The sequence below is a fragment of the Carassius auratus genome, chromosome 15 (genome assembly GCF_003368295.1).
Source record: "Carassius auratus strain Wakin chromosome 15, ASM336829v1, whole genome shotgun sequence".
NCBI lineage: Eukaryota > Metazoa > Chordata > Actinopteri > Cypriniformes > Cyprinidae > Carassius > Carassius auratus.
This window is the reverse complement of record NC_039257.1, coordinates 23,691,522-23,717,982: the sequence shown is the minus strand read 5'-3', so window position 1 is coordinate 23,717,982 and position 26,461 is coordinate 23,691,522. Positions and strand designations below refer to the sequence as shown.

At 41.3% G+C, this 26,461-nt stretch overlaps 2 protein-coding genes across 5 annotated transcripts in view; one reads left to right on the top strand and one right to left on the bottom strand.

Annotated features, from left to right (window-relative positions):
* The window catches only part of LOC113115415 (tyrosine-protein kinase receptor UFO-like), a 1,029,470-nt gene that overhangs the window by 925,290 nt on the left and 77,719 nt on the right, over positions 1-26,461 (bottom strand). The gene's annotated exons all lie outside the window — the stretch shown is intronic.
* The window catches only part of schip1 (schwannomin interacting protein 1), a 216,892-nt gene that overhangs the window by 188,895 nt on the left and 1,536 nt on the right, over positions 1-26,461 (top strand). For 2 of the 3 annotated variants that reach the window (XM_026282991.1, XM_026282993.1), the window contains 5 exons: positions 12,607-12,725; positions 15,340-15,457; positions 21,101-21,298; positions 25,431-25,554; positions 25,643-25,736. In XM_026282991.1, the coding sequence (XP_026138776.1) occupies positions 12,607-12,725; positions 15,340-15,457; positions 21,101-21,298; positions 25,431-25,554; positions 25,643-25,736 (653 nt within the window). Of the gene's footprint in view, positions 1-5,616; positions 5,768-12,606; positions 12,726-15,339; positions 15,458-21,100; positions 21,299-25,430; positions 25,555-25,642; positions 25,737-26,461 lie in introns of those variants that run through there. The other variant, XM_026282994.1, reaches the window with a different exon arrangement.

Sequence of the window (26,461 nt, the reverse complement as noted above, 5' to 3'; positions counted from 1 at the left end):
TTGTTGGTTGATGTATTTTCTTCTGAATTTAAGAGTTAATTCAGATTCATTTTTTTAAATTAAATAATTTTAACTAATTAAATAAAGGCATGAAACTTACAGTTCTATTAAACTTTTAACATGAAATCCAGGGAAAATCCAATTCCTTTTTATATTAAAACATGGGAAAAATCACATAAAAAATCATAATAATTCTGTTCTGATTACGTGAGTGTGTGTGTGACATGGGACTGCACCATTCTTCACACAGAACACACAGACTTCATAAGCTCATGTTAATGTCTGGATTCTGTGGTGTGAATCATACGGCCCTAGATCATGTTTTGGGGTTTATGGATGTTTGGAGAAACCCTACAGTGAGTCTCAGTCTCATGGTTGACCACTAGTCATTCATGATTTTTTCTTTTTCCCGGTTGATGACATCTCTGGAGCTGCCCAGAGGGAGATTTTGATCTGCAGACAGATCCTGTTCCTGAACACAGCAGATCATACAGATCTATCAGGAGAGCAGACACTGAGATAAACTGATGTAGATATCACTCTGTATTTCCAGTGATGAGATGAGATGATCCGCACATATAACACAGTGACTGAGAGCTGAGGAAACAAACGCTCCTCAGAAGATGTGAGATGTTCTGGAGGCTTGTGAAGATCATTTCTCCGCTGAGGAACAGTGAAAGTAAAGCTCCTCAGAAGATCCTGAGGATCAGATGTGAGACTCTAAAACATGATTGATGGAGAATTAAGTAAAGCTGAGCTGCTTCAGTCCAGGAAGAGTTCATCTGGAGATATTACTGACCTTATTCTGACCTGTACTTGATCACAATCAGAGGAGATCTGAGTCGAGCTGAAGCTGGACGCTTGTACAGTTACAGTAAAAGAGCTTCGGCTGATAAAACACTTCTGAGCTCTCGATCAGAGACAGAAGACACGAGGAGATCGATCCTAGACATGCTCATATCAGATACAGCAACTTTACAGGATTCTATATCACTTGCATCACCATTCAGAACAAATCCTTCAGCACACTACGTATTAAAGAGATATTCTCATCGTTCCGAACCGGTTTGAGTTTCTGTCTTCTGTCAAACATCAAAGAAGATATTCTGCAGAATGCTGGTGTATTTAAACAGTTGCTGGTCTCTATTGACTTCACTGTATTATCCGTTTGCTACAATGGAAGCTGTTGGGTTACCAGCGTTCTTCTTCTGTGTGTCTAACAGTGTGATCTCGAGTGGGGGTGTGTGTGTGTGTGTGTGTGTCAGGTCCTTACACAAACACACTCTGATCAGTGCAGGATCCGTCTCGTCCTCATGTCTCTCTCTGTGTGTGTGTGTGTGTGTGTGTGTGGGTGTGTGTGTGTGTGTGTGTGTGTGGACTGGATGGTGGAGTTGTGAATTGCAGGTTTGAGTCAGACTGAATTACAGGACACACACACAGAATGATGTAATTATGTGATTATGTAGGGTGTGTTATGGAGAAAGGAAACACACACGTTTAAGTGTTGTGTGTGTGCTGGCCTGGTTCAGTATCTAAAAATAAAGTTTTTCCAGCATAAACTCAAGCTGGCCACGTCCACACTACAGTTGGAAAGACAGCAGTGATGATGACGTTTACTATAAACTCACATTAAATTATAATAAAAAAATTATAATACTAGAACAACTAAAACTTGTAAACATGACAAAACACAAAATGATGATCATGAAAAAGGCAAATATTTAAACTGATTCAAAACATAATCAGAAAGCATGTGCAGTCAATACAGTTCATTTTACCAGTGTATTCATGTACTAACAGTTTAACAACAACATTGCCTTGGAACAGTTTTGATCTATTTAGAAATCCTGTGTTATCTACTTTAATATTTGACGATTCTGGGATTTATGGCTTAAGAAATATGTATTATAAAAAATATGTAATCAAATGAATGCACAAAACCTCTAACGTTTATTTCATCTTTTAAAATGTAATCAAATAAAAATGAAAATTATTTGTATGTGTTGACAAAAAAAAGTGCTAAACAGAGGTTCAAATTAAAACTTTTATTTTGGCGTGAAGATCTTTAAGGTCTGTGTGTGTGACAATAGTTTGTTGGTGAGGTGATGATGATGAAGTGTGCCGCAGACGAGTGTCACACGTGGTTCAGTGTGTGTGTGTGTGTGTGTGTTACAGTACAGACACCGCATGCAGACGTCAGACTGAAGGACAGTCATTCTCTACACACACACACACACACACACACCCAGGTGTCTCTCTGCTGAAGAGGTTTTGACAGTTTCCTCATTATTTGCAGCTCTGTTGTTTCTGCCGTGCTGCTGTAAGTGTAGTTAAACTTTCATGACAGCGCTGTGGAAATGTCACACATCTAAAAGCGTCTCTTCCCTGCGGATCACAGAGAGAAAACACTACATATTCCCATCCGAGAGAGAAGCACTGCAGAAAACATGGCCATCAGGTTAGGAGTCTTCAATAGCACTAGAGCTCATAACAGAGTCAGATCACTGAACCCAGACACAGAGATGCTCAGAAACACTCCTGTCCTGGATGCATCCCGCACAAATTCACTTTCATTCACAAATAAATCTAGTGTAGAAACATGTTTTGGTAACACTTTAATTAAAGCCTTTATGTATAATGCATTATAAAGTGTTATTAAAGAGTAGAATGCTTTATAATTATTCATAATGTGCATTTTAATCAATTTTATCTAATTATAAATAATTATAATAGAATTAAAAATACATAGTGTAACAAGGAATTACAGTAGTAAGTATTAACTGAGGTTACAATTAATCATGAGATTGTGCAATGCATTATAATGTGCATAATTAGTGCATTTTAGTAAAGTGTAACCCTTTTTTATATATATTTATATATTTCCAACATAATCTAGATATACATCATTAGCCTGTTCTGAAATCACTCATTATGTGAAATAAGCTGACGGTGATTCTGCTGCACACACACACACACACACACTCACGTTTACTTCAGATGTTCAGATCTACTCTTTCATACTGACATCAGTGTTAAATGTGATGTTTTGATCAGTTAAAGGAAGAGTTCATCTCAAATTAAAACTCGCTGATGTGGATGAGTGTGTGTCTTCATCAGGTTTGTAGAAATGTAGCTCTGCATCAGTGTCTCATCAATGGATGCTCTGCAGTGAATGGGTGCCGTCAGAATGAGAGTCTGATAAAAACATCACAATAATCCACAGCACTCCAGTCCATCAGTGAACATCTGGAGAAGACAAAACCTGAAACACATCCAGCATTAAGATGATTTTAACTCAAATAATCCATAATAAGACTTCCTCCAGTGAAAAAGTATTCTGGTCTGAATCAGGAGAGAAATCTGCACAGATCAAGCAGCGTTTAAACAGATCTAAACTAATCTGTGAGAGACAACAGCAGATGCACGTCTTCACTGGAGGAAGTGTTATTATGGATAATGGAATCGTATTTTAGTTTAAAACATCTTAATGCTGGATTTGTTTCTCAAAAACACGCAGGTGAACTTTTCCTTTAAATCACATTTGCTGCTTAGATCTATATTTAGACTGTAACTGTTCACAGCTCAAGACTGTGCCATTATGGTGCCTTTATATAATGCACACTCACACACACACACAGTCTGGAGTTCTTCCAGATCCTGCACTGAATCACAGGATACACACACACACACACTGTGCTGCTTCCTGCCTGAATCCCGATCACACACCCAGCAGCACATAATCTAGAGAGAGGGGAGCTGATTATCCTCTGTCCTTTATGTCTCATGAAAGGGATTTGACAATCATCTAATAGCCAGAGAACGGTCAGCTGAGCTGGGCGCTAATGCACTGTTCAGACAGGAAACAGGATATGATGTCATCGCTGCTCCACCTTCCTGGCCAGTTTCCCTCTGAAACACTGCAGGTGACACGCAGACCCATGTGCCTCATCGTCTCTGGGAATCTGGGGTTTTCTTATGCAGAGTTTCACAAGCTCAATGTTTCTGTAAATATCTTGAGATTAGAGATGTCACACCATTTATAAATTCTGAGATTACGTTCTCCGTACTGGTTGTCATTGCTTCAGCTGTCGATTGACAGAAGTATCAGTACTAAACCCATAGATTAGATATAGTGATGGAGTATTATTGTGAGATTGAGGGTGTGTCTGATATGAAGGAGAGAGTTAATCTGGTTTATGTGAACTGAGGGACAGATGGCACCGACAGATTAAACTCCCTCCTGTTATCCTGCGCCTCTCCAAGAGAAAGACTGGCATCAGATACTGTGACGCATCCTGTCCTGATTCATGAACTCATCTAGACACTACAGGATAGAAATATATGCAATATACATGATTTCAGTAGGATGGAGTATGGAGCATTTAATGTTAAGGACACAGCAAAAAAAAAAAAAAAAAAAGGCTGCCCACTGCTCTGGGTGTGTGTTCACAGTGTGTGTGGCACTTTGGATGGGATAGAGTTAGTATGCAAAAATAAAATTATTAGAAGAGTTAAAATAGTTTTTCAAAGATGTGTTTGACGTTTTGTATGTTGCATGTTTTGTAGTTTTTTGTGTAGAATTTTAAGAAATGGAGCCATAATTTCAAAAACTTTGTAATTTAGAATAAATAATTGCAAATAATCAAATAATTGCATTTAATATAAATCTAAACTATTATACGTTTGTTTGATTGCAGTTAACAAGCAATCAAGTCTGAAAACATTAAATTCAGTTCACATATAAGTATATATTTTAGAGTGTATAATTTCAGCAACTCTTAAAACTGTGCAAAAGTATACATTTAGGGCAAAACAAATCTATTATCTAAAAAAAAAGAATAGGTTTTCTTTTCATGTTTTGTGTTTGCATAATCAAGCAGGCCACAGAGCAAAAACAGCATCCTCATGCAGACAGACAGTTCATCTACAAACAAACTGAAGTGGGTGGATTGTGTTTAGAGAAGTGTGTGAGAAGTAACAGTTGCCATCAGCTGCTCACTGTTAAAGTTATTGTTTTACACATATGCAAATAAAGGACCCAAATGACACCTGTTTTGCAGAATCAAGTAAAACATTTGCTTATACACATCTTTGTGTGTGTGTGTGTGTGTGTGTGTGTGTGTGTGTGTGCGTGTGTGTGTGTGTGTGTGTGTGTGTGTGTGTGCGTGCGTGCGTGCGTGCGTGCGTGCGTGCGTGCGTGCGTGCGTGCGTGCGTGCGTGCGTGTGTGCGTGCGTGCGTGCGTGCGTGCGTGCGTGCGTGCGTGCGTGTGTGTGTGTGTGTGTGTGTGTGTGTGTGTGAGTGTGTGAGTGTGTGTGTGTCCACTTGTTTGTCTGTGCAGTGAGGAATGTGTGAAGAGTTGACAGAGCAGCGTGTGAATAGCAGTGCCCTGTCTCAGGAATGCTTTAGCTGCAGGAATGTGCCACAGAAAGACTCTTTTCTTTGCAGCGCTCCTCCTCCCACTGCTTTTCTCCACTCTTTCTTTTCATCCCTCCTCCCTCTCTTGATCCGTGGGACATCTCCTCCCCCGCTCCACTCTGAAAAGTCACTCCTCCCCTTCTCTGCTCTCTGGCCCCGCCCCAGTCCTCGTGTGCTGTGTTCTGATTGGCCGGCTCCCGGAGCCCCACCCTCGGTTCCCTCGTATCGCTCCATCTCCGTGTGCAGAGGCTGTGGAGACAGACGTGTTTCGGGTGGGACTCTCTTGTGTTTCTCCTGGGGATCTAGAGGATGCAGTGAGAGATGGTGCACCAGGACAGCTGCTCCTATCAGGTAGGATCAGATGAGGAAGACCATCACAGGGGCCATCACATTCTTTCTCTAGAATCTGATCTTTATTGAAGGCTCTTGCTTAGATGTTTCTCTGGAGAAAAGGCCACAGACATCTCGTCTTCCTAGATGAAATCATGGCATGATTTTGAGATGTGCTGGTTTTACACATCATGAGTCAGTGTCAGTGTTTTATCATGAGGACGTATGAAGATGTTCAGGTGACTGAGTGTGTGTGTGTGTGTGTGTGTGTGTGCATGTTACGTCTCATAACCTCAAGAGAAGCGCCCCATTTTATTCAATAACACATCAAACACACACACACACACACACCCATCATTGTCTTCAGTTAATCACTTGCATGAGTCATTAAAGCCATTACAAATAAAGTCATTAAAGCCGCCTGAGCTCAGGTTATATTGTGGATATAGTCACAGGTCGTAAGAGGTGTTCACTGCATTCTGGGATGGATGAGATTTTAAGGACTCTGTGCCAGAGCGGGTCTATTAATGTTTAATCAGAGCTGTGTCACTGTCTGTTCCTCTGATTACACTTTTATTCTGTTGGCATCTGTAACTCTCCGGCTTGTGTCTTTTTAAAATCTGTGTCACATTAGAAGATGGTTCTTACTGCTTATACTGGAGGATGGATAATGTACAATATCATGTGTGCTTTGGGAAGTGTTTTTCTTGGTCTGTGTTTAAACCAAGTGAACGCTTGGATTTTTTTAATCTGGAGGTAGAGAGAGAGAGAGATATGTGTGAGAGGATGGCCGACGTCCCACATGACCCCAGAGGAAAGAGTTTATAGACATTTGTTTTAGGACGGACGTCAGGGTGAGTTTGAGAGAGAGCAAGAGATCTAAAAGAGAAGATAAAAGAGTGAGAGAATGCTTAAATCAATGCTTTAATTACTTAATGTATTATTGAAATTAATGTTTTATTCATCAAGAATGCATTCAGTTGATCAAAAGTGAGAGTATTATTTATTTTTCAAGTAAATGCTGTTCTTCTGAACTTTCTGTTCATCTGTGAATCCTGAAAAAAAAACTAAATGCATCACAGTTTCCACAAAAATATTGAGCAGAACGACTGTTTTCAACATTGATAATAATCAGAAATGTTTGTTGAGCAGTAAATCATCATATTATTCTGATTTCTGAAGATCATGTGACACTGAAGACTGGAGGAATGATGCTGAGCATCACAGAAATACATTACACTTTAACACAGATTCACACAGAAAACAGATGTTTTACATTATTATAATATTTAACAGTTTTTACTGTATTTTTGATCAAATAAACTTTATTAAAAACACATATCAAACGCTAGTCTACTGAATGTAAACTATATTCTTCAACCCTGTAACATTTAGCCCCAAAATGATTTTACTATAACATGGTGGACAGGTTGTTGAGAGTTTTAAAACAGAAATGTCATGGGCTTGAAATAACGGTGAGTGATACATCTGTAGAGCTGGCAGTGATAGTTTAACCAGGACTGATGTGCAAGACATCCGGCCTGCAGCCCCCCCATTCTGGGAGAGGGAATCGGCCACAGCCATCTGAACACCCGGCCTGTGGACCACCTTGAACTTAAAAGGCTGTAAAGCTAGATACCAACGAGTGATCCGCGCGTTGGTATCCTTCATGCGGTGGAGCCACATAGAGCAGCCTTCACCTGGGTAAATGCCTGCTGGCACGGCTCTGTTCACTGAACCATATCTGGTGCTTCCTTTGTAGTGAGATCAGTCAAGGGGCTGGTGAGGTCAGAATAATTAGGAACAAACCTTCTATAATATCCCGGCAGCCCCAAAAACTGTCTCGCCTACTTTTTGGTCTTGGGACGCGGACAGGTCGCAACCGCTGCAGTCTTATCAATTTGGGGACGCACCTGTCCATGTCCCAAGTGAAAACCCAGATACTTTACCTCCACGTGCCCAATCGCACACTTTTTCGGGTTGGCCGTGAGCCCAGCCACTCTCAGCGAACTCAGTACCGCCCTCACATGCTGCATATGCTGCTGCCAGTCATTACTAAATATAATGATATCTTCTAGATAAGCAGCAGCATATGCAGCATGGGGCCGCAACACCCTGTCCATCAGTCGCTGAAACGTAGCCGGCGCGCCGAACAGCCTGAAAGGGAGTGTAACAAATTGGTGTAATCCAAACGGCGTCGTGAAAGCTGTTTTTTCCCTGGATGATGGAGACAAGGGGATCAGCCAATAACCCTTTGTTAAGTCCAATGTCGAAAAAAACAAGCCGTACCGAGCCGGTCAAGCAATTCGTCAACCAGTGGCATTGGATATGCGTTGAATTTCGACACAGCATTCACCTTTCGAAAATCCACACAGAACTAAAACTATCGGGCTCGCCCAGTTACTATTGGATTCTTCTATTACCCCCATTGCAAGCATCGCACCTAGTTCTTCCTGAACTACTTTTTTCTTGCTTTCAGGCAAGCGATATGGCCGGCTGCGAACCACCACGCCCAGCTCTGTCTCGATATGGTGCTGAATGAGATTTGTACGGCCTGGTAGGGGAGAAAACGCGTCAGCAAACTCCGCCTGTAATGTAGTCAAATCAATGAGCTGGGAGGGCGAGAGATGATCTCCCCCTGGGGCCAGAGCGAGAGATTGTTTTTTTATATTCACTTCTGGTCCAAGATCATACTCTCCGCTAATCACCGTCGCCAACATCACTGATTCTCCCTCATCCCATTTTTTTTTTTGGAGATTGAGGTGATTAATTTGACGTGCTCCTCTCATATCTGAGCGTATTACCTCATAATCGAGCTCTCCAACTTGCCGTGTAACCTCAAACAGTCCTTGCCACTTTGCAAGTAATTTTGAACTTGATGTTGGGAGTAATACAAGCACTTTATCTCCCGGTGCAAATTTACGTAAATTGGTTCCCCTGTTATACAGCCGGCTCTGTTTGTTCTGGGCCTATAACAAATTATCCATAGAGAGCCGCCCCAAAGTGCAGAGTTTTGTTCTCAGGTCCATCACAAACTGAATTTCGTTTTTTGATTGAGTAGGTTCGTTCTTCCAAAGTCTCTCTTATGATGTCCAGCACCCCCCTGGGCTGGCGACCATAGAGCAACTCGAAGGGGGAAAACCCCGTGGAGGCTTGTGCGACCTCTCGCTCAGCGAACAACAGGGGTTCCAACCATCTGTCCCAATTTATGGCGTCTTCTTGAACGAATTTACGAATCATTGTCTTAAGCGTGCAATTGCTTTAGTGGCCCAATGAGGTCCATGCCAATTCTCTCGAAGGGGACCTGCATTAATGGGAGGGGGCGCAAAGGCACTTTTGGGGTGGCCGGTGGGTTTACCAACTGACATTCACGACAAGCCGCGAACCACCTGCGCACATTCTTGTGAATGCGAGGCCAAAAAAAAAAAAACGGGTCATGAGTCGATTTAGTGTCGTTACTTGTCCTAAATGACCAGCCATTGGATTAGAATGAGCTGCCTGAAAAAGCATTTCCCGGCGGCTCCTAGAAACTAATAACTGGGTTGTATCTTCTTTTGTCTAAGTGTGACTCGGGGACTCTGGGAGCCACATAGTGGTTTTGGCCATTCTAGGAGGGCCGGGGCGGACAGGACCTGGGTAAAGGGACAGGCCGAGAGAGAGAGAGAAGGAGAAAAAAAGAAGGAGAGAGAGAAACTGATGGGATAGGTTCGCCGACCCTGGAGCACGCCTCCATATGGTCCTCCTCGAGATCAATAGCTGACTCCAGCGACGTGGGGCGGTGGCACTGGACCCACTCGGCAGTTCTTCTTGGTAGCCGAGTGACAAACTGCTCCAGCACCACACGATCGATTATCTCTGGTCCCGCGACAGCCATGGACCTCGGCTGACTTCTCAAATAAGTCCAGAAATGTCTCCGGGTCGTCCTCAGGCCCCATTTTGTGAAGAGGGAGGTGGGCGGGCACAGCTTGTTGGACCGTGGCTTCTGGCCGAACCTCCCGGTCTATCCAGCTCTGGAACCTCTCGGTCTTCCTGCTGGGTTTGGAGGACGGCGTCTCCATGATCGTGACGTAACTCCAGCAGGGCCTGGTGTTGATCATGTTGTATGACCGCGAGGGATGTAATCAGCTCCACAAATGGTGCAGCGGAGGGCACAGGCACGGCGGCGGCATTCATCTTCCTTCCCGGGTTTTGGCACCAGTGTAACAATGTTCGTTATGTAGGAAAGAAGACGGCAGGGTCGGCTGTGACTACTGACTGTTTATTTTATAAATTCTCAAACAAAAAGTGGGCAAAACATGCACCAACAAAAGACAAAACAATCAACATAAATTCAGTCCACATGTAGCAGCCAGCAGTCCTTCTCTCTCTCTCCTGTTCCTGTTTCTTCTGGTGTTTTATACTCTCTCCACGCCAATTACTGCAACAAGAGACAGGTGTTCGTTATTTGCGCTTAACCCACTCACTCACCGCGCGTCTCCTGACTGCGCTGCCCCCCCCCCCCCCCCCGCAACAAAGATATTTGTCACTTTGAACTGATTTCCAGTGGATAGTTTACCTTCATAAAAACACACTTTGAATGATTTGTTACACTTGATTCAGCAACACTTTACTGGTTTCATTATTTTTGTGATGATGCAAACTGCATAGAAGTGTGTGGTTTTATATTTTTCCTTTATAAGAGCAGTATTCCAATTAAATGTATGCACCATTTATGTCCAATAGATTTAATCAGTTAGAATAATAAGACACTATTGGGCTTTCCAAATCAGATTCCATTCACATGCATCTTTGCACTGCAGACACAGAAGCTGCATCTAAACTGGCTTTTACATGTGTAAACACAGACTGATTAATGCAGCTCAGAGATGCCATGAATTGCAATTACACTTGCATAAATAACGCTGATATGAATGTATTAAAAATACAATTTTGAATATTTGATGTTAAATTTATTTATTAAAACAATGAATATGCATATATATAATTTAGAAATATAAGTCATGAACCCATTCAGGTCATTTATGTTCTCATGTATTGAATTGTAACGCTCATTCTAGCTGCATTTTACTAACTGTAAAGTAATAGCTGGACTATGAAGACCTGTGATTGTTTTTGCAAAGCAAGTGACATACTGAATACCATCACATCACACATCATAAAAACAACAGTTATGATAATACACATGACTTATGTCTGCACATTCACAATAACAGCTGATGTTACACAACAGTTTACTGTATAAAGAAACTGCAGAGCTTTCCAGAACATCTTTCTGTGTAATCGATCAGTAATTGAGTGGTGTGTCAGTGTGCTGCAGGGTTTGATGATGTCAGAACCTGCTCGTGTCTGCATGTTTGATAGATATGGTCCTCTCTGTGCTGCTGTGACTCACAGAGGATGAAGTCAGACTGTATGATGAGTCTGTGTGTGTGTGTGTGTGTGTGCTGCCCTCTGCTGCCCTCTGTGTGTGTGTGTGTGTGCTGCCCTCTGCTGCTCTGTGTGTGTGTGTGTGTGTGTGTGTGCTGCCCTCTGCTGCTCTCTCTCTGTGTGTGTGTGTGTGTGTGTGCTGCCCTCTGCTGCTCTGTGTGTGTGTGTGTGTGTGTGTGTGTGTGTTCGTGCTCTTTGTGTCTCTCTACTGCCCTCTGCTGCTCTGTGTGTGTGTGTGTGTGTGTGTGTGTCTCGCTGCTGCCCTCTGCTGCTCTGCCTGTGTGTGTGTGTGCTGCCCTCTGCTGCTCTGTGTGTGTGTGTGTGTGTGTGTGTGTGTGTGTGTGTGTGCTGCCCTCTGCTGCTCTGTGTGTGTGTGTGTGTGTGTGTGTGTGTGTGTGTGTGTGTGTGTGTGTGTGTGTGTGCTGCCCTCTGCTGCTCTGTGTGTGTGTGTGTGTGTGTGTGCTGCCCTCTGCTGCTCTGTGTGTGTGTGTGTGTGTGTGTGCTGCCCTCTGCTGCTTTGTGTGTGTGTGTGTGTGTGTGTGTGTGCTGCCCTCTGCTGCTCTGTGTGTGTGTGTGTGTGTGCTGCCCTCTGCTAATCTGTGTGTGTGTGTGTGTGTGTGTGTGTGTGTGTGTGTGTGTGTGTGCTGCCCTCTGCTGCTCTGTGTGTGTGTGTGTGTGTGCTGCCCTCTGCTGCTCTCTGTGTGTGTGTGTGTGTGTGTGTGTGTGTGTGCTGCCCTCTGCTGCTCTGTGTGTGTGTGTGTGTGTGTGTGTGTGTGTGTGTGCTGCCCTCTGCTGCTCTGTGTGTGTGTGTGTGTGTGCTGCCCTCTGCTGCTCTCTGTGTGTGTGTGTGTGTGTGTGTGTGCTGCCCTCTGCTGCTCTCTGTGTGTGTGTGTGTGTGTGTGTGTGTGTGTGCTGCCCTCTGCTGCTCTGTGTGTGTGTGTGTGTGTGTGTGTGTGTGTGCTGCCCTCTGCTGCTTTGTGTGTGTGTGTGTGTGTGCTGCCCTCTGCTGCTCTCTGTGTGTGTGTGTGTGTGTGTGTGTGCTGCCCTCTGCTGCTCTGTGTGTGTGTGTGTGTGTGTGTGTGTGTGTGCTGCCCTCTGCTGCTCTGTGTGTGTGTGTGTGTGTGCTGCCCTCTGCTGCTCTGTGTGTGTGTGTGTGTGTGTGTGTGTGCTGCCCTCTGCTGCTCTGTGTGTGTGTGTGTGTGTGTGTGTGTGCTGCCCTCTGCTGCTCTGTGTGTGTGTGTGTGCTGCCCTCTGCTGCTCTGTGTGTGTGTGTGTGTGTGTGTCTGTGTGTCTGTGTGTGTGTGTGTGTGTGTGTGTGCTGCCCTCTGCTGCTCTGTGTGTGTGTGTCTCTGGGCTCTCTGTGTCTCGCTGCTGCCCTCTGCTGCCCTCTGTGCTGGTCTTCACCTCGTCCTCTGTCTGTGTTTCTGTCCCAGGCTCAGAAGAACGAGCGCGAGTCCATCCGGCAGAAGCTGGCTCTGGGCAGTTTCTTTGACGATGGGCCGGGAGTCTACAGCAGCTGCAGCAAGAGCGGCAAACCCAGCCTGTCCTCCCGGTCAGTACCAGCCCTCACACACCACACACATCTTCTGAAAGAAGAAAGAAAGAAAACATTCAGTTTAATGCATCCTTGTTGAATAAAACTATTATTATTAGATATTAATTTATGCATATATATAATATGGTAAACATTTGAGCTAATAGATATCACCGTACTTCCCCAGTTTATTATTGTGATCACAAATGATTAAAAGAATAGTTTGAATGACAAGTGTTGTGAAGTGTTTAAATATGCTGAACGGATAAAACCAGGATTACAGATTCTTCTGTGATTTTGGTGACATGTTGGAGATAAAGGTTTTTCCGAGGGAACTTTGGATTTCTGTTTTTATCACCTCAAAACTCAGAAAATACTGTCAGGGGACGGGGAATACTGTAAAGATTGGCGCATGTCAGAGAGACATAACATTTTCAAAATATATACTGTATTTGAAATCTACAGACACAAAAATATAAAGTGCAATAGTAAAACCAAGCATGCACACACACACACACACACACAAATGGCATATTTTACCCAAAACTTCTTCATACAGTGAACTACCAGTAAAATGTATTTTAAAAAAATTTTAGGAACAAAAATTATTCATTATTTGACCTGTGCATGTTTTGCTGAAGGGGTTTTCCAAATTTTTTTTTTTTCTTTGCCAATGTGACCTATTTCCACCACAGACCGAGCGAAATAAAGCCTTGCTTGGTAACAGGTTGAGCTTAATTGGTGTTATCTAATTGTGTACTTTACAGTAACAGCCGGATTATTTTTGGTTGACTGTAATTCATCAGCGTTATCTGACATTATCAAGATGAATCAGTTAGTTCTTGTCATATTTGATAACCATTTTCTAAATATAGTGAATAAACAGTGATCTAATGAGAGAAATGCTGAAGGTGTGTGAACACATGTTGTTGTGACTGTATGTCTAGTACACACACACACACACACACACAGACAGACGGACGGATCACAGGGACACGGGCCTTTTCTTCAACTTTCCATGACCACAGCCTGAGAGCGGAGCTGCGGCTCAGAGAGTGAAACAGCGTCACGTTCCTGTGTTTGTGTGGTTGAGCACAGCTTTCAGACACTCTCTCTATGAACATCAAGGGCTTCCCCCTCCAGCTCCGCACCACACACACACACACACACGCTTCCCAAAAGGGAAGAAGCTCCTTCTCTCACACACACACAACTGTAACCTGAATCCCTGCGGCTCACTTTCTGTTTCACATGACCGGGACGAGCACTTCTCTGCCGTCATTACAGTAAAACATGAGCTCTGACCCACATCATTCTGCTCCAGATCCACCGTACTTCTGCTGGAGCCACCTGGAAATCCCATCATCTTGAAGACGGGACACTACAGGCTCAGTTGTTTTTTCATGCACTGGTCACTTTTGAGATTTTGGGCTGTTCTGCTTCAGTAACTTGTCTTCTCTTAACATCTTCTGCATCCATATTGCTCTGTCTGCACCTGACTTGAATCATAAATCATATCTGCAAAGGGAGTTTGTTTCTTCACTTCAGCAGAACTCACATTATTCCTAGTTATTTTCTTTAAAGGCTTTCCCAGTGGAGGTTGTTGATATACCATTTAGCTGATTTTACTATTGCACTTTATCTCTGGAGGTCAATTATTGTAAAAAAAAAAAAAAAAAAAAAAACTTTTTCTCCGCTCCAGCAGCACTGACATTCAGCAAATGTTATAGTTTTGTTTCTATCTATATTCTGAAGAGTTTGTTCGTATATCATTCACACAGATTTACACTCAATATTTTGTTGTTGTTGTTCTGCCTGTTTGTGATTTATGGAGTGATAAAAAGAGAAATGCAGAATCCCCCTAAAAACCGTTAACATGTCAGCAGAATCAAATCACGTTTGACCTGGCTTCATCTGTTCTGGATATGAAAACAACTCTTCTGAACACCTGTCATCCGAACACTGTTAACTGTGATGAATAAACCGGGGAATTATGCTGATATCTGTTAGTTCGTTAGTTTAATGTGTATCTATCAGTTCAAATGTTCATCTGCTTTAAGGAGAGAGTGATTTTCATATGACAGATGCACTAGAATCTAACTTCAGGGAATATTCTGATTTCAGCTGGAATTGTATTCAATTCTTTGTAGAAAAAATAAATTTTTAATTTCAACTAAATCTGCAATCAGACATTTTTAATTCATAATATTGTTATGTTGTTCATCGTGCCATTTAATTGCCAAAACACAATAACAAAAATCCAATTCTAAATGTCGTTTAAACTGCAAACCACACAGAGCTGTAAAGTGAAGCGCTCTGGTAACGTTGGAGTCCAGTTTTCTGATGCTTCAGCAGTTCCTGTTCCTGTGCGTTTCACTGCTCTGTGTGACTCTCGGGCTGCTGATGTCACCACGGGTATTCCAGTGCTCTCACTGTGTGCTTTTCTCAAATCAACGCTGTTTTATTTATACAGCACCTCCAAAACCATAAAAATCAACCAAAGTACTGTACACAAGAGCATACACATAAAGCAGACAATCCCAGAGCGATTAAAAATGCATGCATATAATCATTCTGCATTAGTGATGACTGAACTGACTGAAGTGTTTAACAGCACTGCATCTCCTCACAGGCTCCAGAGCGGAATGAACCTGCAGATCTGCTTCGTTAACGACAGCGGCAGCGACAAAGACAGCGACGCAGACGACAGCAGGACTGAGACCAGCCTGGACACACCGCTGTCTCCCATGGTACACACACACACACACACACTGATGTTTTGAGACAGCCCCATCAAGAATGCCCCTGAATTGGGGATGTTGTTTCCAAGCCTTGGCTTCCCAGCAGACAGAGGCTGAGTCAGAGAGGGTCACAGAAATGACCCCACCTACACTGACCCTGTGCAATCACCATTCAACAGCCCAATCATCACAACACACTGGGGTGTGTAGATTCCCCCTGGACACACACCACATCAGACACACACACACAGACTCACACACACAGACTCACACACACACACACACACACTCACTCACTCACTCACACACACACACACACACACACTCAAGCATATATTAATATTATGTGGTAGGGGTGTAACGGTACTGTAGTAATAATAAAACCTTCCTAATCATCAGGAAGAAGGAAGCGGGAACCGGCGGACAATCAAAACATTTTAATAATTCAAAAATAAACACAAAGCGCAAATAAAAGCCAAAACATAAAATCCTCCTTCGTCCTTCACTATAGTCGCTCCAGTTTTATATCCTTCCATCTCCTACGTGGGACTCGATACCGGCGGTGGGGCGCAGGTGCAGCTCATCTCCAATCACTACACCTGGCCTCACTCCTCGTTCCCACGCCTCTCGGCTCCGCCCCACTCGCCACAGGTACGTGTACTCGTACCGGACCGTTTCGGTACAGGGCTTTCGGTACGGTGCACATGTGTACCGAATGACCTAATGCAATATTTTGTGAACACAGTAAGTGGCCGAAGTCTCCGCGTTCAGCGTAAATCCCGACCTGCAGCTGAAGGCCGGTGACACACTGGCTGCGTGGCGTGAGCGTGGCGTTTCTGCTGCGTGTCAGTAGGATGGCAGCTGCCTGACGTTTTCTGTGTCTTTACACCAGAATCGTGCCTGACGTGGCGCTGGCGTGCTGCTGCTACTGTAGGTGACATAGAGGGAGGCCACCGAGGCGCCGACAGACCAGGATCTTGTCTTCACCACAACAGTATCTATACTTCATGTTGAGCATAAATATAAAGCCTACTGATAAAGGACACCGTCAACAGTATTGACGGCAAAATAGACTATGTTTGACAGGTGCAATATGCCAGTGTGTCACCGGCCTGAGGTTTTCAGAAGGCATCACGCGAGTGTGAACATCACTACAATTAGGACAAAAACGATTGTAATTCAAACGCAGCTCCCGTCGGCATTTAAACAGACCTTTGCTCTTAATTCTGATCGGTCCAACACAATAACGAAATCTGAGCAGTTCTCAAAACTGAAACTGTTCATGCTGCACTTTACACTTTGGAAAAGTTATATATATATTTTAAATATGAGCAGAAGCTGGGATTGGTAATGCTGCACTGTAATCATAGTTATTTATTTATTTTATTATATTTTATTTAGTGGAGAACTTTGCAGAAGTATTTTATTTCTTATAGTTTTTTTTTTTTTTATATATATATATTTTATTAAAAAGTATTTAAAAAAAAAGTGTAAACACATTGTTAAAAAAACTTTATAGTAATAAACAAGCTGCAGTTTAATGTTTGCATTTACATACCGAACCATGATTTTTGCGTACCGTTACACCCCTAATATGTGGTAATCAGGGAGAAACGGAACAGGTCTGGGAACTAAATCATCAAAACCATGGAAACTAGTTAGGGAACTCAGGTAAACGGGTACAGTGAGAAAACTACAAAAGCAACATCTGACAATTATCTGCAAGCACAGATTATCGGTTTTTAAAGGTGTCATGACATGGAATTTTTTTTTTATCTTATTGTTTTTTTTTAACTGCTTACACACAAAATCTTTCCTTGTCACACAATTTGTGAAAGCTGACACTCAAACAGCAGAAGCACACATCAACTCTACAAAACCATGCACTAATTATCAGACTCTGACTCAGTTTTCAGTTTCATAAAACACAACACGCAGTTCTCTATGGAACACACAAAATAATAAGGTGTTTGCAAATGTTTATGTGATTTTTGGAAGGTTTTGAAAATGTGTGAAAGCAGTTGAAAAAAAAAACAGTCACATGTTCCTCGAGGTTTGCTTATAATTTGGGTCGATATATAACAACCGTTGACATATCAGCTATATAAGGAAAATGGCCAATATAACAAACTGATCGTTTATTACAGTTTTTGCCTATTGCAGGAACACTTTTTGCAAAACTTCGGCCCACTGTCTCAAAACTTTACATACAAGCACACAAGACGCAACACTGGGAAATAAACCATTCACATCGATGACGAATTGAAACTGCTATCAAAACCTAACAATCCTAAGTCAAAATGTCACTCTGAGGACAAAATGATACACACTTGCATCATATGAATACCCTTTCAGATTAGCAGCAACACACTAGTGTACTTAATATAAAACACTGCAGTCTTTAATTTTCACTGTTTTTATTCATTTCATCCTTTAGCATTTTGTGAAACTCAATGCAACACTTACAGTTTTTGTTCTGTTTTTTTTTTCCCAACAAAGGTTTTCACAACAACCAAAAAATAAAGTACTGAAAGGTTACAAATGACATCAACTCAATACTGCAAATCACACTGATATACTTAACAGTACAGTACAGTAAATGCAGTAACGCAAAAATAAAACACAATACACTACCGTAAATACAGAAAAACAGACCAATTGTTCGTGTTGGGATTACAGATCCTGCCGCCTGTTTGGGTCTGGCCACAGGATCTCATCAATGTCACAAGCCATATTTTCTACCGCTAAGTAATGGGAAAATTACTCCTTGTGTGCCGAATCCATCCACGGATTGACGTTACCTCAATGTCTCTACATGCCTCTTCCATTGCCTGTAGAAGGGGCAATGTGGTTGGCGGTCATATCTAGATTCCTTCTAGTGGAAAAAAATATTCGATAGGGATAAGAAATGTTGAGTAAGGGGGCAAGTATACAACTTCAAATTGATCATGGTTGGTGACCTAGATTTGGCCTTCTCGTCCCCCTAAGGAACCTGATGATCAGGTCATGCTTCCCCACCGACTTCCCTTGCATGGGGTCATCACTGGCAGCAAACACAGCCCTATAGACTTTAAAGGGATACTCCATCCCAAGATTAAAAAATTGTCATTAACCGCTTACCCCCATGTCGTTCCAATACCCTAAAACTTTGTTCAACTTCAGAACACAATTTAAGATATTTTGGATGAATACCGGGAGGCTTGTGATTGTCGCATAGACTGGCAAGAATGTTTCACTGTCAAAGTCCAGAAAAGTATGAAAAATTACATTAGAATAGTTCATCTGCCATCAGTGGTTCAACCGTAACATTTTGAAGTGAAGAGAATACACTTTGTACACGAAGAAAACAAAAATTGTCTAAACTGAGAAAAGGGGTCCTCTGTGTTTAGGAGAGTTTGCTCTTTTCCTAGCTGACCTGAAGGTCCAACTGGCTGAGGTGCAAGAACACCAAGCTCATGTGTTCGCACAACTATCCTGAGACTTAGTATGAGCCAGCCCTGCTCTCTCAAGGGAACCAGGTCTGCCTGCACAACTTTCATAAAGACACTGGGTCACAGGGACAGCCCGGAGGGAAAGACCTTGTACTGATAACCTGGTGTTTCGAACAGGATCCGCAGTGATGATCTGTTGTGTGGAAGGATCGACACATGGAAGTATGCGTCCTTCAGGTCGATCACTGCAAACCAATCTTGGGTATGGATGCTTTTTGCATCAACATCTTAAACGGTGACCAGTGAAGGGCTTGGTTAAAGACACACAGGTCCAAAATCAGTCATAACCCACCGCATGAAGTACGGGCTGTAAAACCCTCTCGTCATATTGGCTGGAGGGAGGGGGGATCACAGTAGGACTGTGATCTCCGCACACAAGACAGGAGCATCAGCCACCTTCACTGATGTGAAGCAGATACCACTAAACTTGTGTGGACGCTGGGTTAACTGAATTACATAGTCGAGTCTAATGGTCCACAGGGGCCAGCGAGATGATCTGGGTAGCCAAGCACCTAGACACCATACAAGCTGGACCAGCGGGACCACCAACATACCCATGATGGGGCAGCGAGGTGGAACACAGGGACCCAGTCCCTAGATGGCAGCTGCAGCCTACTGGCGAGAGAGGAGGATGAGCGTGATCCGTCTGTGACTCTCCATGCCTTCTTGGTACCCAGAGACAGAGAAAATTGCTCTCTCATTGAGATTCTTGGAATCCAGATTCTCCACCCGGCCCTCCTCCAGAGAATGGAGAAGTGCATTCACCTTCATTGCTTTCCAAATCTCTGGCTTCATTATTTGTCAAAATCTGAGTTACAGTGGAAAACTCTGGGACACAGAAATGATAAAAAAGTTTTAGGATTTTACATTTCTTTTGTATTTGTTTTTTCAACTGCTAACACACATTTGCTTAAAACTTCTTCTAATTTTAAAAAACTAAGTCCAAGAATCGCACACACAAAATGCAAAATGCCTCACATCTCTTGCAAAATGAAGCACTGAATTCAAAATATCACAAACTCATCTCAAAAGCAAACATTTTCAAACACCTTGGCATAATATTAATTCCTGTTAGATTTTTGTGTGTGTGTGTTATATAAACAACTGTGTGTTTTGTTTTGCAAAAGCATCATCAGGGTCTGAGTTTTTTTAGGCAGATGTTGTACACAGCAAAAAATCCAGAGTGAAATTAACTCTGCTGGGAGTACATGTGAGACCACACTCAAGAGTGAAAGTGTTAAAATAGGAGTGTTAAATTAACACTGAAGCTGAGTTAAAGTTAATGAGATAATTAAGTGATTAATTGAGTGATGATTGACCATTATTGACGATACCTGACAATTAAAATCTGACTTTAACATTTTAGGGGTCAAGAGCCCAACTAAAGCAAACACTGATCACTATAATGGTGACACCATTAAAATAGTGATTTTCATCTTTGTTGATTCTGCATGTTAACCAGGTCTCGTCAATAATGGTCAATCATCACTCAATTAATCACTTAATTATCTCATTAACTTTAACTCTGCTTCAGTGTTAATTTAACACTCCTATTTTAACACTTTCACACTCTTGAGTGTGGTCTCACATGTACTCCCAGCAGCGTTAATTTCACTCTGGATTTTTTTGCTGTGTATATCTAGTTTAATACACAATCAAATCATTTCCACTGTTTCACTGGCTCCAGATGGAGAACTGTGATATGAATATTTGTGTCTATAGACCACAAAACTAAATCATAAGGGTCAATTTCTTGAAATTGAGATTTATACATCACCTTAAAGTGGAATAAATAATATTTCCATTGATGTATAGTTTGTTAGAATCTGACAATATTTAGCTGACAATCTATTTGAAAATCTGGGGGAAAAAATCTAAATATTTAGAAAATCACCTTTAAAGTTGTCCAAATGAAGTCTTAGCAATGCATATTGCCAATCAGAAATTAAGTTTTATATATTTGTGGTAGGGAATTTACTAAATATCTTCATGGAAGATGATTTATGAACATGAACATGATCTTTTTTTAATATCCTAATGATTTTTGGCACAAAAGAAAAATGTATAATTTGACCCATACAATGTATAAGTACTACTTATGACTGCTTTAGTGCTCCAGGGTCACATTTGTCTTCTGTTCTCTCTGTCCACCTGTCTTCAGAGCAAACAGAGCTCGTCTTACTCGGACAGAGACACCACGGAGGATGACTCAGAGTCTCTGGAGGACATGGACTTCCTGAGCCGACAGAAGAAGCTGCAGGCAGAGGCCAAGCTGGCTCTCGCGATGGCCAAACCCATGGCCAAGATGCAGGTGGAGGTGGAGAAGCAGAACCGCAAGAAGTCTCCTGTGGTGGATCTGGTACGTGTGCTTTACTCTGAACCACAGTCACTGAATACAGAAAATCTTCTGTCAGTAAGGCAGTGTTGGGTTACTTTGCTTACTTTGGAAATATAATAGGTTACAATAGAAACTTGTTTTAAATGCTGAAAAAACAAAAGTAATGCTTTTTTCAAATTCCAATTCTAAATTAAATCTGCCTTCAATCATTACTTCTCAGGGTAAGAAGATTGAATGTGTTTCTAAATACAGATATCTCGGTATTTTAATAGATGAATCTCTTTCTTTTACTTCTCATATTCAGCAGCTGGCAAAAAGATTAAAACTTAAACTAGGGTTTTATTTCAGAATCAAATCCTGTCTCTCATTCGAATCTAAAAAGAGGTTAGTTGCTGGTACTTTTATGTCTATTATTGACTATGGTGATGTTTTATATATGCACGCTTCGTCTCAAAGTTTACATGCACTGGATACTATATACCATGGAGCTTTGAGGTTCATCACTGGTCTTAAAGTCCTCACTCACCACTGTGAACTGTATGAACGTGTTGGATGGTCTTCTCTGTCAACACGGAGACTTCAACACTGGTATGTTTTTATATATAAGGCTATTTTAGGTCTTCTTCCATCCTACCTTCTGACCTACATCAGTGTAAAAGACATAGGGACTTACAATCTTCGGTCCCAGGATCTTGTTCTTTTGTCTGTACCAAGTGTTAGAACTGAGCTGGGGAAAAAGGCGTTTAACTTTGCTGCTCCTTTTGCATGGAACAAGTTACAGAAAAATTTGAAACTTAATAAGCTTGTCTCATTGGTTACTTTTAAGAAGATATTAACTGACTTGGAAACAGCCACATCTGGCTGTAGTTGTTCTGCATGATATGCTAAGGATTTGTGGTTGTTGTATCTGCTATTTTAGTTGTCTTATGTTATTGTGTATTCTGTGTTGTATGTATGGTTGTACTGCTGCCTATCTTGGCCAGGACACTCTTGAAAAAGAGATTTTTAATCTCAACGAGTACTTTCCTGGTTAAATAAAGGTGAAAAAAAAAGGTTACAAATTACAAGTTACCCTATTTAAAAAGTAACAGTAGTGATGAATATGAGCTGACACAGGTTCTGTAGTTATCATCCTGACTAGAGCTAATCATTAAACACAAAACAATGGCACTTAGCTGTATTGAATATGCACTTGTAGTGTACTTCACATATTAAAATATGTTCTTAAAAACTGTCACTTCAGATAATATAATATGAATGAAATAAAAGACCATTAAGTGACTTAAAGAGAAACATTCCCAGGACTGTTTCTCAATGCTCAATGCAATAAAAAGTGATCTTAGTAATAATGTCGAGTGAAAGGTTTTGCTTTAAAGTACATTTTAAATCGCTGTATTCTAATAATATTTTGTTATTTTGAAATACTAAATAACATGTCCAAAAGTAAAAATAAATTAAAATTCATGTACTAATTTACTAAAATTGCAACTTCATCATTACAAATTAACAATACTTTGCAATTCGTAACGTACAAAGATTCAATAGAAATTATATTTTAGTTTATCAAAAGTGCTCGTCAGTACATTTAGCAGTACTTTCAAAGGCAATAGAAGTAATTATGAAATTACATATAAAGATGTAATGAAGTCCTGCTAAAGCAGCTAATTACTTTTAAGGCTGCGGTTCTATGGTTGGTTGTGCATCTTTTTCCTTCCAGTCAACTTTCTGTTAACATGCTTGGATACAGCACTCTGTGAACAGACAGCTTCTTTGGCAATGAATGTTTGTGACTTACTCTCCTTGTGAAGGGTTTCAATGATTGTCTTCTGGACAACTGTCAGATCAGCAGTCTTTCCCATGATTGTGTAGCCTAGTGAACCAAACTGAGAGACCATTCTGAAGGTTCAGGAAACTTTTCCAGGTGTTTTGAGTTGATTAGCTGATTGGCCTGTCACCATACTCGAATTTGTTGAGATAGTGAATTGGTGGGTTTTTGTTAAATGTGAGCCAAAATCATCACAAATTAAAAGAACCAAAGACTGAAACTACTTCAGTCTGTGTTCATTGAATTTAATACACAAGTTTCACAATTTGAGTTGAATTACTGAAATAAATCTACTTTTCCACGACATTCTAATTTATTGAGATGCACCTGTGTGTGTGTGTATATGTAGGAACAATTCAGATACAAAAGCCATAAAATGTCTTTATTTTTTAGGGTTGAATGTGTAGTCTGTGGTGTCTTTACACAGATGGGATATTATCATGACACACAATAGGTGACGTGCTTTGTTCAGTTTATATATAGAATACAATCGAGCAGTAATTTTGATATTAGCACAATTCCAGGAGAAGGAAAGACGTCATGCGTGGCCTGCATTGAGAATGCCTCCTCTTCACCGCTGAAATGAAACTGTGACACACCACGGGAAGCAGCTGCTCTCGGCTCTTCCTCCAACGCTGAGTGACGTGTTGAAGAGCGAGCGTGGCTTACGTCAGGGGCACGCTCACGGGGAAATCTCCCGCAGCGCGAGAACTCAACTGTCCAGTGCCTGGAGATGTGACTGCACAGCTGATGCAACGACATGCAACTCTCATTTAAACACACTTTTATCAGTCAGAATTTGAAACTTTCACACACACTCTCACATGGCGTCTACAGTACTTTTTTGTCAAAACTGAAGTAGACTTTGGGATTGGGATTTATCATACATCCTTGTACAAACTAACAAGCACACTTGGAGACCTGAACACACTTGAACCACTTTTAATCGTCATTCTTTCTTATAGTGCTTTATACAATAGAGATCATTTCAAAGCAGGCGTCTAGAAACAACCAGGAAAAGGACAGTGTTGCAAAATGAATTAATTCTGAATTCACATTCACCTTCAGCTTTATTATAAATGGCGTTACAGAGTGTTATTATTCAGATCAGATCAGCTCAAGCTTGGCTTTCGTCTTGTGACATCAGTGCAGGCAAACCTATTATATTACAGAATATTAATTAAAGGAAATAGCGTCTTCCAGTGTCCTGCATATGAGAGCAGATCTGGGATTTTTTTTATAATTTATTGATACTAAAACCGTAAACCTTGCAACAACCTGAATCCTACTGTATATGAAAACGTTTTCCTGATTTGTCCTCTGTAGCAAGCTTCTAGCGAGTGTCCTCTTCACACAGTTACAGTTACACAGAAGCATTCATCTAACCCTCGCTTCATTGGCTACAGAGTTAACATTCACTTCACCAGCCAGCGTATAAACTCAGCTCATATCTGTCTAAAATGGGGGAAAAACCTTAGAATAGGAAGAATGTGAACTGATGTGAAAGTAAAACTGCAGTGTGTCAGAATGAAGCGAGTCCTCATGGGAACTTCAGATGGGTGATTTACCTGAAGAATTACCAGTGTCATACTGGTATTTGTAATGTGAAAAACCTGCTTGAGTTTCTGTGAACAGATCTGCTGTCCATGCTTATTTTTATTCAGCACTCCTCATGTCTGCTCAGACAGACTTCGTTTTCATAACCCTGTCATTATGAGAGATAATAACCCTTGATTCTCTGGAATAGCTGGCTCTGACTGGTCAGTGGTGTCATTATAATAAGGATGAATAACTGACCGCTGATTAAAGCGCATCCTTTTCAAACAACATTTCCAGCTAAAATCTTTCCTAATATACATGTTCAGAGAACAGCTTCATGTTGTCAAATTAGACACGCTACTAACTGAAATGACTGATAATTAAACTCACATCTGACAACCGCTTGACATTTTATTTCTGAGAATAGTTTCCCATCCTCTAAATCCCTCCATTAGTTTTGTGCAGTCTGACATTTTGTTTCACGTACACTTTCTGAGAATCAGTTACTCGATCTTAGAACAAAACCAAACCTGATCTGAATCCTCTCCTCTGAACCGCTTCCTCCAGCCTCAGCTTTTCAACTTATATTTTCATTTATGCCCTTTTTAAAGAGTACTGGCCATCTCTAAACCATGCAAAACAACCAATATTTAAATAGTTGAGCTAGACAACACTAGAAACTCAGTAGAGCTCGATCCAAAAGCTGTGAAACAGAAGAGCACTGATGATTGTTTCAGACTGTATATGATCACTCACATGATTCATGTGTGTGTGTGTGTGTGTGTGCAGCTTCCTCACATGCCGCACATCAGCGAGTGTCTGATGAAGAGGAGTCTGAAGCCCACGGATCTCAGAGACATGACGCTGGGACAGCTCCAGGTCATCGTCAACGACCTGCACTCTCAGATCGAGGGTAAACACCTCACACACTGCACGAATGCGCTCCGGAGTGTGTGACGTGTGTGTGACGTGTGTGTGACGTGTGTGTGTGTGATGCTCAGGTCTGAACGAGGAGCTGGTGCAGCTGCTGCTGATGAGGGACGAGCTTCACATGGAGCAGGACGCCATGCTGGTGGACATCGAGGACCTGACCAGGTGACCAAACCATGACAAACACAGGACTGGAGGAAAAGTACAAGCCTTGAGTTTCAGGACTACTCCAGTAAAGCACAAATTCCCCTAGACAAGCATGAAGTACTTTACACGGGAGCCAGAACATGTTTTCACAGCGCCACTCACATATAGATCTGAATCAGATTTTATTATTACATTCTCTGCTTTTAGTGAAAGCTTTTAGTCATTCTGTTCTGTTTGTGTCATTTTTTTTAGTCACACTTTTTTTAAGGTGTTTAAATAGCAAATATTCCAGTAATATGCATGATATTAAAACAACTAGTTAACATTAAGAACTGATCCTTAAAACTGAAGTGTTAGCATTTTATTTTTATGTTTATTTAGTTTTTATTCATTTTTATTTAAGTTTTAGTTATAAAAGTTAACATAAAGTTAAATTAAATGTGTATATACAGTATATATATGTGTGTGTGTGTGTGTGTATGTGTGTGTGTGTGTGTGTGTGTGTGTGGTGTATTATTAGCAATAACCAAAAAAAAAAAAAAACATTGTATGGTTAAAACAATTATTGATTTTTATTTTATGACAAAAATCATTAGGATATTAAGTAAAGATCATGTTCCATGAAGGTATTTAGTAAATTACTGTAAATATATCTAAACTTAATTTGTGATTGGTAATATGCATCGCCAAAACCAGTCTTAAGTGTCCATTTTTTTATTAATTTCTACATCATCTGAAGCTGA